The sequence below is a fragment of the Plectropomus leopardus genome, chromosome 3, assembly GCF_026936395.1.
Source record: "Plectropomus leopardus strain MGB_pleo_1.0 chromosome 3, ASM2693639v1, whole genome shotgun sequence".
NCBI classification, from domain to species: Eukaryota; Metazoa; Chordata; class Actinopteri; order Perciformes; family Serranidae; genus Plectropomus; species Plectropomus leopardus.
Window position 1 is genome coordinate 41,455,132 of NC_142178.1, and position 12,375 is coordinate 41,467,506.

General features: G+C 45.5%; 1 protein-coding gene, 1 long non-coding RNA gene and 1 pseudogene across 2 annotated transcripts in view; 1 reads left to right on the plus strand and 2 right to left on the minus strand.

The window, feature by feature from the left end:
- The window catches only part of LOC148190099 (uncharacterized), a 1,267-nt pseudogene extending 920 nt beyond the window's left edge, over nucleotides 1-347 (minus strand).
- The window catches only part of LOC121938047 (calpain-2 catalytic subunit-like), a 14,103-nt gene extending 2,173 nt beyond the window's left edge, over nucleotides 1-11,930 (plus strand). The window contains exons 3-21 of the mRNA XM_088075105.1: nucleotides 1,779-1,900; nucleotides 2,270-2,403; nucleotides 3,888-4,056; nucleotides 4,281-4,364; nucleotides 4,571-4,656; nucleotides 6,359-6,433; nucleotides 6,512-6,672; nucleotides 7,342-7,511; nucleotides 7,665-7,676; nucleotides 7,764-7,975; nucleotides 8,179-8,215; nucleotides 9,768-9,833; nucleotides 10,005-10,062; nucleotides 10,450-10,514; nucleotides 10,677-10,745; nucleotides 11,189-11,267; nucleotides 11,421-11,537; nucleotides 11,610-11,668; nucleotides 11,745-11,930. Coding sequence (XP_087931231.1) covers nucleotides 1,779-1,900; nucleotides 2,270-2,403; nucleotides 3,888-4,056; nucleotides 4,281-4,364; nucleotides 4,571-4,656; nucleotides 6,359-6,433; nucleotides 6,512-6,672; nucleotides 7,342-7,511; nucleotides 7,665-7,676; nucleotides 7,764-7,975; nucleotides 8,179-8,215; nucleotides 9,768-9,833; nucleotides 10,005-10,062; nucleotides 10,450-10,514; nucleotides 10,677-10,745; nucleotides 11,189-11,267; nucleotides 11,421-11,537; nucleotides 11,610-11,668; nucleotides 11,745-11,768 — 1,799 coding nt within the window. The 3' untranslated portion in view covers nucleotides 11,769-11,930. The remainder of the gene's footprint in view (nucleotides 1-1,778; nucleotides 1,901-2,269; nucleotides 2,404-3,887; nucleotides 4,057-4,280; nucleotides 4,365-4,570; nucleotides 4,657-6,358; nucleotides 6,434-6,511; nucleotides 6,673-7,341; nucleotides 7,512-7,664; nucleotides 7,677-7,763; nucleotides 7,976-8,178; nucleotides 8,216-9,767; nucleotides 9,834-10,004; nucleotides 10,063-10,449; nucleotides 10,515-10,676; nucleotides 10,746-11,188; nucleotides 11,268-11,420; nucleotides 11,538-11,609; nucleotides 11,669-11,744) is intronic.
- Nucleotides 3,104-4,906, minus strand: LOC148190100 (uncharacterized). Its single transcript, XR_015776100.1, has 2 exons — nucleotides 4,472-4,906; nucleotides 3,104-4,043 (listed from the first exon to the last, which is right to left on the minus strand). It is a non-coding gene; the product is annotated as an uncharacterized LOC148190100 (long non-coding RNA).
- Nucleotides 11,931-12,375: the final 445 nt, after the last annotated feature.

The following is a 12,375-nucleotide window of genomic DNA, read 5'->3' on the forward strand; positions in this document are numbered from 1 at the left end:
GTCTGTGGTCTGTATCCAGGTCTGTGTCCAGGTCTGTATCCAGGTCTGTGTCCAGGTCTGTGGTCTGTATCCAGGTCTGCGTCCAGGTCTGTGGTCTGTATTCAGGTATGTGGTCTGTATCCAGGTATGTGGTCTGTATCCAGGTCTGCGTCCAGGTCTGTGGTCTGTATCCAGGTCTGTGTCCAGGTCTGTATCCAGGTCTGTGTCCAGGTCTGTGGTCTGTGTCCAGGTCTGTATCCAGGTCTGTGTCCAGGTCTGTGGTCTGTGTCCAGGTCTGTGTCCAGGTCTGTATCGTCATCTGTGTTTTTCTCGGTGATCGGGTGGTTTCTTCTGCTCATATATTTTTGATTAATTTTTGGTTTGTTCAGGTTTTAAAGGGTTAAACCTTTACAAACAAGAGCAAACAGGTTTAGCTGAAAGTCAAATTTTAGAAAAAATACACCTGAAAGGAAAGTAAATCAGCTGTTAAAGAACAAAACAAAACACAAAGAACCCAAATTTTCAGAGAAATAAACATCAGCGAAACGTTAGAAGACGAAGCTCGAGGTCTGCGGATTTCTGCTCGACTCAGACGTTCAGCTGAAGACGCTGAATCAGGTTTTATTTCGTTTGTGGCTCAACAGGAAAAGTCAGTCAGTCGCAGTGAGCAGCCATGTGAACGCTCAGCGTGTTGAAAAAAAACCAGTTCATTTATTCTGCAGCCGGTCAGACTGGAAGTACTGGTCCCAGTAAGCCACACCCCCGAGCTCCACTTCAAACAACTTTATTATTCAGCAGCACAGAGACGATGATGACACTGACCGAGGACGCCACGAGAGTCTGACATCAGCAGGAAATATAAACAAACAACAGGAAATAAAGACAAGCATCAACAGGAAATACAAATAAACCAATTCCAATTTCATTTTTTCAATTTTTAACCAGAAAAACAAGTATGTATGTTTCTATCGCACAGGTGTCAGGTTACCTGACGGAGTGTTTAAGGACACCGAGGCTGCGTTTGAACCCGCCGACTACACCAGCAGCTCGTACTGATGTGGTCAAAACATAGTATGGAGTATGCAGTATTCAGTGTGCAGTATGCAGTATGCAGTATGCAGTATTCAGTGTGCAGTATGCAGTATGTAGTATGCAGTATGCAGTATGTAGTATGCAGTATGCAGTACGCAGTATAGAGTATGCGAACAAAAGCCAAACCCACAGTATGCCAGAACTATGCGGATGTCATACTGATTCTGAAAAAATCCTCCGTCTGCATCGGACCAGCCTGCCTCGCCTACTGTTTCCCACAATGCATTGCACTGACATTTACCAGTCAGAGCCAGAGAATGACGGAGAGCTCATCTGAGGCTGTTGGTGACGAACACAAACGTTGGGGTCGTTAGTTCGCCCTGGTGTTATACTGTATTAATTAGGCCAAAATCCTTTCCAAAATCCTACAATTACACAGAAGACGAGTAACGTATTTTATTGAAAATATTTGGCTTCTGTAAAGCGGATATGGTTCATGATCCGACCAAACCAGCGTGGACTTTAACGTGAAGATACAATTTAAAGATGAATGCAGTGACTGAAGCAGAATGATAACAGCATGCAAAGCTAAATTCACGCTGGGGGAACGTGACGGCGGTGTATCGGGGCGTTACCTGTCTCACAGGTGAGCCTTCATCAACTGTAGTACGATGGACGCCGTTTTGAACACAGCCCGTGACATCACGCAGCCATGTCATGAGGCTTCACTTCCTGCCTAAGCTCCGCCCCTTCTTGTGTGCCTACAGGTGACTGCTGGCTGCTTGCCGCCATCGCCTCTCTGACCCTCAACGAGGAGGTCCTCACACGAGTTGTCCCTCATGGACAGAGCTTCAGGGACGGAGAGTATGCCGGCATCTTCCACTTCCAGGTACACAAACCTGAACACACCTGAACACACACCTGAACATAACTGAACACACCTGCACACACACCTGAACACACACCTGAACACACACCTGAACACCACTGAACACACACCTGAACACACACCTACACACACCTGGACACAAATGAACACACACCTGAACACCACTGAACACACGTGAAAACACACCTGAACACACACCTGAACACCACTGAACACACACCTACACACACCTGAACACAAATGAAGACACACCTGAACACACGAAAACACACAGCTGAACACACAGCTGAAATATGACCAAAATGAAAACACATCCCCTCTGTCTGTCTGTCTTTCTCTGTCCCTCTGTTTCTGTCTGTCTCTCCGTAGTTTTGGCAGTTCGGGGAGTGGGTGGACGTGGTGATTGACGACCGTCTTCCGGTCAAAGACGGAGAGCTGATGTTCGTCCACTCGGCTGAGGGGAGAGAGTTCTGGAGCGCGCTGCTGGAGAAGGCCTACGCCAAGTAAGACACGAGTCTGAGAGAGCACGAGTCTGACAGAGAACATGAGTCTGACAGAGAACACGAGTCTGAGAGAACACGAGTCTGACAGAGAACACGAGTCTGACAGAGAACACGAGTCTGACAGAGAACACGAGTCTGACAGAGAACACGAGTCTGAGAGAGAACACGAGTCTGACAGAGAACACGAGTCTGAGAGAGAGCACGAGTCTGACAGAGAACACGAGTCTGACAGAGAACACGAGTCTGAGAGAGAACACGAGTCTGACAGAGAACATGAGTCTGACAGAGAACACGAGTCTGAGAGAACACGAGTCTGACAGAGAACACGAGTCTGAGAGAGAACACGAGTCTGAGAGAGAACACAAGTCTGACAGAGAACACAAGTCTGAGAGAGAGCACAAGTCAGAGAGAACATGAGTCTGACAGCGAACACGAGTCTGACAGAGAACACGAGTCTGAGAGAACATGAGTCTGACAGAGAACACAAGTCTGAGAGAGAGCACAAGTCAGAGAGAACATGAGTCTGACAGCGAACACGAGTCTGACAGAGAACACAAGTCTGAGAGAAAAAAACTGTGAAACCTTGAAGAACTTCAAAGAACTCTAAAGTTCTCTAAACTTCACTGACTTGTGACTCGTATGCATGTCATTATTGATGTGTCTGCAGATCGTTATTGACGTGTCTGTAGGTTAAGTCAAGTCAAGTCAAGTCAGTTTTATTTATAGAGCCCATTATCACAAAACATGGTTTGCCTCAGTGTAGGACATCCCTCTGCCCTTAGACCCTCACATCACCCGAGGAAAAACTCCCCAAAAAGAACCCCTGTAACGGGGAAAAAGAGGAAGAAACCTCAGGAAGAGCGGTAGAGGATAGTGAGGGATCCCTCTTCAGGACGGACAGACGAGCGATAGATGTCGTAAATAACAACTGAAATACAATCATGGCAAAAAAGGAAAGAGAGAGAGAGAGGGGGAGAGAGGGGGGGGGAGAGAGGAGGGGGGGGCACAGCAACAATAGAAACAGATGCATGTCATATTACAATAACAGCAGGTGTGAAATTAGTAATTGCTCTCTATGATGATGTTGATAGAGATGATAACAGTCTCATGCATATGTGAAAGGGAGGTGTCCAAAGGCAAGATCACAGCATCGGCGCAACCAGGACCAGACCACGATCAGGGCGAGCGGGGGGCACAGAATCAGTACAGCCACAGCACGAGCACAACCAAAGGCAGGGTCGCAGCATCAGCACAGCTATCACCACGGTCAGGCACAGTCAAGGTTACGGCCAGGATCCTGGGAAACTAGGAAACAAGGGAGCAGGAACGCTCCCGAGAGGCAGCAGGATTAGCGTAGTGCAGTTCAACAGACCCAGGCTCTGTAATCGCGAGCCCCAGGTAGTGAGAGTACCACAAGGCTATCACAGAGCTAAGCTAAGCTTGCGAATGGCAATGTAGGTTGTTGACTCGTGACTTGTGTGCAGGTTGAATGGCTGTTACGAGGCTCTGTCGGGAGGATCGACCACGGAGGGTTTCGAGGATTTCACTGGAGGAATTGCTGAAGTTCATGAACTGACTCGACCTGATCCCCATCTGTTCCACATCATCCAGAAGGCTCAGCAACGAGGCTCCTTGATGGGCTGCTCCATCGACGTGAGACCGCACAGGGGACAATGGGGGGACAACAGGGGGACAACACATGCGACGACATTGGGGGACAGCAGTAGACAACACAGGGACAACAGGGGGACAACACAAGGGACAACAAGGAGGGACAACAGGGGCACAACACGGGGACAAACATAAAAAAGTCATCAGCTGCTTTTATTTTTGGAATGTTTCAGATTGTGAGCTGCTTTTATTTTGAAATATTTCAGATCACGAGCTCAGCCGACTCGGAGGCGGTGACTCGTCAGAAGCTGGTGAAAGGCCACGCCTACTCTGTGACAGGTGCAGCTCAGGTGAGAGGACACGCCCCTTGACCTCACCACAGTGTCAGACCACATTTCCCATGGGTCTCAGCAGTGGGAGGGGCTCACAGTGTGTACCTTAAAGTTCGGCAGCTCACCTGTAGGGCGAGGCTTCAGCTGTGTGAAGGTGAATGTGTGAGGTCGTGGTTGTCCAATCAGCTGTATTCTGTGCTCCGCTCTGCATATGATGGCTGCAGGTGGAATATCAGGGCAGGTTGGAGAGTCTGATCCGGATCAGGAACCCATGGGGTCAGGTGGAGTGGACTGGCGCCTGGAGCGACAGGTATGTCGTGAAAACCTGTAGACATTGCCCCTCTGGCTTTTTAGAATACTAAAATAAATGATTTCCTGCAGTTTGTGGAACATTTCTCACCAAGTCGCCTTTTTTTATGTTTCTGGAACAAATCAAACCGGTTAGTTCAGATTTCTTAAAGGGTTAAATTCTTGTGGACATCGTCTGAATGCAGCGCGAGACATCCATCCAGGTTTCAAAGGGTTAAATATCGACTTAGTTTCTTGTTAAATAAAAACATCTTAAGTGTTGTTTCTGTGAATTTGGTGGTACATCCAGTTGACGTGTGACCGCAGCAGCTCAGGGAGCAAAACTGAGAGCGGACATGTCGTCCTAGCCACCGTCTGAACCCGCCGGCAGCTCAGCTTGTCCGGTCCTGTCTCGTCTCGAACCCTGCGGTTTCTGACTGATCGGTTGAGCTGTCAAATTCACAGAAACTACACTGAAGACATCTGATGGTGATGAAACAAACTTTCAGCACTTTGAGTCAGCTTCAAGTTTTTGTGAAACGACGACAGTGTTTGAGTTTTTGTTGATGATGATGATGGTGATGATGATGATGATGATGACGATGATGGTGACAATGATGGTGATGATGATGATGTGATGATGGTGGTGATGGTGATGATGATGGTGGTGATGATGATGATGGTGATGACAATGATGGTGATGATGGTGATGATGATGACGATGATGGTGATGATAACGATGATGGCGATGATGGTGATGATGACGGTGGTGATGGTGACGATGATGGTGATGGTGACGATGGTGATGGTGGTGATGACGATGATGGTGATGATGATGGTGGTGATGACGATGATGGTGATGATGATATGGTGGTGATGATGATGGTGATGACGAATGATGGTGATGATGACGATGGTGATGATGGTGGTGATGACGATGGTGATGATGATGGTGGTGATGACGATGATGGTGATGATGATGTGGTGATGACGATGGTGATGATGATGGTGATGACGAATGATGGTGATGATGACGATGGTGGTGATGACGATGATGGTGATGATGATGGTGGTGATGACGATGGTGGTGATGACGATGGTGATGATGATGGTGGTGATGGTGACGATGATGGTGATGATGATGGTGGTGATGGTGATGATGGTGGTGATGACGAGGATGGTGATGACAATGATGGTGATGATGACGATGGTGAAGATGGTGATGATGGTGGTGATGACGATGATGGTGATGATGATGACGATGATGGCGGTGATGGTGATGATGACGATGGTGATGGTGACGATGATGGTGATGGTGGTGATGACGATGATGGTGATGATGATGATGGTGGTGATGACGATGATGGTGATGATATGGTGGTGATGATGATGATGGTGATGACGAATGATGGTGATGATGACGATGGTGATGGTGACGATGATGGTGATGATGACGATGGTGATGATGGTGGTGATGACGATGATGGTGATGATGATGGTGGTGATGACGATGACGGTGATGATGATGATGGCGATGGTGGTGATGATGACGATGATGATCGTCATCATCACCATCACCATCGTCATCATCACCGTCATCGTCATCACCATCATCGTCACCATCGTCATCACCATCACCATGATGATGACTATGATGATGGTGATGGTGATGGTGATGATGGTGATGATGATGGTGATAACGACACTGTTTCCTATTCCAACAGCTCGTCTCAGTGGCGTTACATCAGCGACGAGGACAGAGAGCGCCTGAGTCACCGCTCTGAGGACGGAGAGTTCTGGTAAAATTTTTCAATGTTTTTCATCGAGCTGAACATCACCTGCAGGCTGTGCAGTCAAACCTCTGCTGTGTCTTCCAGGATGTCTTTCGATGACTTCCTGTCTCATTATTCCCGCCTGGAGATCTGCAACCTGACGCCCGACGCGCTGAGCGACGACTCCATCTCCAAGTGGGCTCTGAACAAGTTCAACGGTGGCTGGAGGCGAGGCTCCACCGCCGGAGGCTGCAGGAACTACGCTAGTGAGTCAGCCTGACAAACAGTTAGCAAATTAGAGAGGCTGTTTTCCAGGCCTGGAAATGCCTTAGAAATAACAGAGTGTTGAAAGATGGTTTGAATTGTTTTAGTTATTGTCTCAATTATGTTCATAAAATTCCTTAAATGTGTCAACAACACAAGAAATTTGTTCTTGTGGTCCTGAAAACCCTGGAAAAGTCATGAAATTTGCAAATAATTTCCAGGCCTGGAAAGTATATTTAGAAAACTAAATATACCCTGAAATATTGGGAAAAGTCATGAAAATTTGTTTTACAAACCTGTATAAAAACACATCATGTGTTGGGGCGCCTGGTGGCTCAGTGGATGGAGCGGGCGGCTCACGGACAGAGGCTGCGTCCTCTCTGCAGCCGCAGGTTCAATAACGGCGTCGGCCTTGTGCTGCACGTCGCCCCCTCTCGCTCTCTCCCTTTCACCTGTCCGATCTTAAAAAGGCAAAAAAGACCCTGAAAATACTCGTGTTTAAGGACCTATAGAAATGTAAAACTTCAGCGATAATTTCTGTTTTTTCAGTTTCTGTCTGATGAAATGGGGAATTTTTTGGTGATTTTTAAAGAAACCTCCTGAATAAAGTCATGAGTCAGATATTGAGGAAAATTGGTCGGTGAAGCTGAAGTTTTGTTTCCAACCTGCAGACACGTTCTGGATGAACCCTCAATTCGTGATCCGGCTGGACGAGGAAGATGACGATCCCGACGATGGCGAGGAAGGCTGCAGCCTCGTGGTCGGTCTGATCCAGAAGGACCGCCGCCGCAAGAGGAAGATGGGCGAGGACATGCACACCGTCGGCTTCGCCATCTACGAGGTGAGAAAGCGGCGCGTTCCTGGATCAGGGGACAGACACTCAGAGCAGACAGTAAATGTTTCAGCTCAGGACGCTAACTTGTCTCTGGTTTTTCAAAATAAAATCTGTTCTCTTTGAGATTCAGACTAAAAGTTTGTTTTTCTTCTGTTTCAGCTTCCTGATGAGGTACAAAGACCAGCTGATCACTTCCTGCTGTCTCTGCTCTCACCTGTTGTTTCTGCTGCTGTCTCACCTGCTGTCTCCATCCATCAGTTCTGCGGTCAGAGGAACGTCCACCTGAACAGGAACTTCTTCTTGCGTCACGCCTCGGCGGCACGTTCTGAGACCTTCATCAACCTGCGTGAGGTCAGCAGCCGCTTCGTGCTGCCGCCCGGAGAGTACATCATTGTCCCGTCCACCTTTGAGCCGCACAAGAACGGAGACTTCTGCGTCCGCGTCTTCTCCGAGAAACAGGCTGACTTCCAGTAAGTTTCATTCGGACCGAGAGATGTCCAAATGTCCACACGTCCACGTGTTTTTTTAAAGTCATTTTTGGGTAATTTTCTGGTAACTTTTCACCAATTTCTGTTTGTATTTGGGTCATTTTGGGTCAACCGATCAGCTCAAGTTTCAAAGGTTAAATAACATTGTGTAATTGCATTTTTAATGAGGCTGTTTATTCCTGCAGAGAGCTGGACGACCCCATTGAGTGCCGAGCAGAGAAGGTGAGAGTGGCTGATCGAGTCGCTGATGATCGAATCAATGATGATCGAGTCACTGATGATCGAATCAATGATGATGATCGAGTCACTGATGATCGAATCAATGATGATCGAGTCACTGATGATCGAATCAATGATGATCGAATCAATGATGATCGAGTCACTGATGATCGAATCAATGATGATGATCGAGTCACTGATGATCGAATCAATGATGATCGAGTCACTGATGATCGAATCAATGATGATCGAGTCACTAATGATCGAATCAATGATGATCGAGTCACTGATGATGATCGAGTCACTGATGATCGAATCAATGATGATCGAGTCGCTGATGATCGAATCAATGATGATCGAGTCACTGATGATGATCGAGTCACTGATGATCGAATCAATGATGATCGAGTCGCTGATGATCGAGTCACTGATGATCGAATCAATTATGATCGAGTCACTGATGATCGAATCAATGATGATCGAGTCGCTACTGATCGAATCAATGATGATCGAGTCGCTGATGATCGAGTCGCTGATGATCGAGTCACTGATGCTCGAATCAATGATGATCGAGTCACTGATGATCGAGTCATTGATGAGTTTCTGGTTGCAGAAATTAGAGATTTAAATTAGGACTGCAACTATGGATTTTTTTTTATAATTGATTAATCGGTAGATTGTTTTTTTTTTTGATTAATCGATGAATCATATTGAAAAGAATTAAAATAGAAATAATAAAATAAGCATTTTTTTCCCACTTTGTTCAAAAACAGATTGTCAACATTGCATTAAGTGCAGTGCATAAACACCCCTGAGCTGTCAAATAATATTAAATTAGAAATAACTTCTTTGTGCATACCATTACGTTTCCTTACTTTAAAACTGAACATACTTAGTTTTTTGTCGACACTTTCGGTTTAGATACTTCATCATAACAGTCGTGCTCGCAAGCCGTGTGAGTTTTGCATATTTTGTAGCTATTTTGCTAGCTCTCCACTTAACACGAAGACTGTAAACTTAACTCTAAATCTTAATTTTAATCTTTTATTTTGCCTTTAAGACTAAATACCAGAATTCATAAACATCTTTACCAAAACATTTCCAGGATTCTTTCAGTTTTCAGGCAGATGTTAAAGACCAAACATTCTCCGAAACAACCATTGATGCCCCTTATCGCTTCTTTTTCATCACTGTATAACAGCTTTTTAAATATATGTTATTCAAAATATAATAAAACTAATTGTTAAAAAAAAAAACTCAGGTTCATTATTTGTGAGCAGGGAGGAGGTGGTGCAAAAAGAGGGCAGCATGTCAAATCATTTTTTAAGCCCTGTAGGGGGACTTCTGTTTGTTCATCTTTTTGAATTAAATATCTTTAAAAAGCTGTGATATCATGATGAAAAAGATCCGATGAGGAGTATCGATGCTCCGTTCAGACAATATTTGGTTTTTAAGATTTGACTTAAGACCTGGAAAAGTTTTTGTAAAAATGTGCGAGCCCCAACATGGAATGACGCGAAGTGTAAAGAATATTCTGAATGTATTTTTGTTTCAGATCGAGATCAATGAGGACGACGTGGACGATCGCTTCAGAGGTCTGTTTGAGCAGCTGGCAGGACGGGTGAGCCGCTCACGCACATCTAATATGATTGATACATAAAATATTCAGCTGAACAAAGATCATTAATAATATTGTTCATATATAAAAACATTTCTATAAACAGAGATCACCTGTAGTATGATTCATACATAAATATATATTTATATAAAGACCAGCGGTTCTCCTGTGCAGGACTCTGAGATCTCAGCCTTTGAACTGCAGAGGATCCTCAACAAAGTGGTGACCAAACGTAAGATGCTTTACCTTATCAGCAGGTGTGAACGGTGCTCAGGTGTGTCTGCAGGTGTGAACAGTGCTCAGGTGTGTCTGCAGGTGTGAACGGTGCTCAGGTGTGTCTGCAGGTGTGAACAGTGCTCAGGTGTGTCTGCAGGTGTGAACGGTGCTCAGGTGTGTCTGCAGGTGTGAACAGTGCTCAGGTGTGTTTGAAGGTGTGAAAGGTGCTCAGGTGTGTCTGCAGGTGTGAACAGTGCTCAGGTGTGTCTGCAGGTGTGAACGGTGCTCAGGTGTGTCTGCAGGTGTGAACGGTGCTCAGGTGTGTCTGCAGGTGTGAACAGTGCTCAGGTGTGTTTGAAGGTGTGAAAGGTGCTCAGGTGTGAATGGCGTCTCTGTGTGACAGGTGGAGACATTGAGACGAGTGGCTTCAGCCTGACGACGTGTCGTAACATGGTCAACATGCTGGACGTATCCTTCAGAACAATCATCAGTAACTTTAACGGATTTAAATGAAATTCAGATTTTTTTTGACGAAAGATTCTTTGAGAAAATCTCAAACTGAATGAAAATCTTCGTTAGCTTCAGTGAATAAAACTTGTGTGAACGTCACTTCCTGAGCAGAGGCTGCAGAAAGATGGCAGCGGTAAACTGGGTCTGGTTGAGTTTAAGGTGCTGTGGACCAAAATCGAGAACTACCTGGTGAGTCTCAGATTTAGAAGCAGGTTCCTGACTGACCTCAGACCAGGGAGGCTGTAGTTCCAGGGTCAGCTCCTCCAACTCCAGGACTCAAGGACTCCGGGGGACCACATCTGTGCTGACAGGAGATCTTAAAAAAATCTGATTTACATTCTGAAATCCTAAAAAGATCCTACAGATTTTTAAAACCTGGAAATGTCCTTAAATCCCAGAAAAGTCCTAAAATCCTTTAAACGTCCAAAAATCCTAAACTTCTGGAAATGTCCTGTCCATAAGTCCCAGAAATGTCCTGATGTCCCTCTGAGTAAAGCAGGGCGAGTAGCTCTGACGGCCGCCGTTTCTTCTGCTTCATGTTTCACAAACGAAAACATTCGTGCAGCTACTTTCTGTGCAGTCTTCTAAAAGAACCTGATCAGAGTGTCTCTGCCGTCCTCTCTGTGTGACAGAAAATTTACCGGGACAAAGACGTGGACGGAAACGGGACGATGAGCTCCGCCGAGCTGAGGACGGCTTTGGAGGAAGCTGGTAAAACACGACATTTCACAATAAAATACTTCCTGCTGCGTGTCCTCAAAGACTAAAGACATCATGCTAGGACACTGTCATGTCCTGTAACCCATGTATCCCCTATTAGCAGTGTGTCCTCTGTGTCCTCAGTAGACTGTCTGTGTGTTCCAGGTTTCAGTCTTAATAACCCGCTCCATCAGATCCTGGTGGCTCGTTACAGAGAACCTGATTTCACCATCGACTTTGACAACTTTGTCAACTGTTTGATTCGACTGGAGAGCATGTTCAGTAAGTCCCCACTGTCCCCACTGCCCCCTATGTCATGATGGTGATGGTGATGAAGATGTCTCCTGTCCACAGACACGTTCAGTGCCTTCGACAGGGACGAGTCAGGGACGGTTCGGCTCACTCAGCTGGAGGTACGAAGCTTCGCTCTGAACGTTAAACAAACAGCTGCAGTTTCTTCATCCGTTAACTCGTGTGCTTCTCCTGCAGTGGCTCAACGTGTCCCTGATCTGAGGACCAGGACCCCCTGATCCTGGACCGGGTTACAGCCGGGACCTCGCAGCCTTTATGTGGTCTATGGGGGGGCAGCTTAGACACTGTCAGCTACACTCGTGTCATCAGCGTTTCATTCAGCCACACTTTTATTATCGTCATTAAAGATCTCTGATCTCCTCATCATGTCGTTTATTATCTCTTCATCATGTTTATTATCTCTTCATGTTGTTTATTATCTCTTCATCATGTTTATTATCTCTTCATGTTGTTTATTATCTCTTCATCATGTTTATTATCTCTTCATCGTGTTTATTATTTCTTCATTGTGTTTATTATCTCTTCATCATGTTTATTATCTCTTCATGTCGTTTATTATCTCTTCATCATGTTTATTATCTCTTCATGTTTATTATCTCTTCATCATGTTTATTATCTCTTCATGTCGTTTATTATCTCTTCATGTCGTTTATTCTCTTCATCGTGTTTATTATCTCTTCATCGTGTTTATTATCTCTTCATCATGTTTATTATCTCTTCATGTCGTTTATTATCTCTTCTTCCTGTCGTTTATTGTCTCTTCATGTTGTTTATTATCTCTTCATCGTGTTCATTATCTCTTCATGTC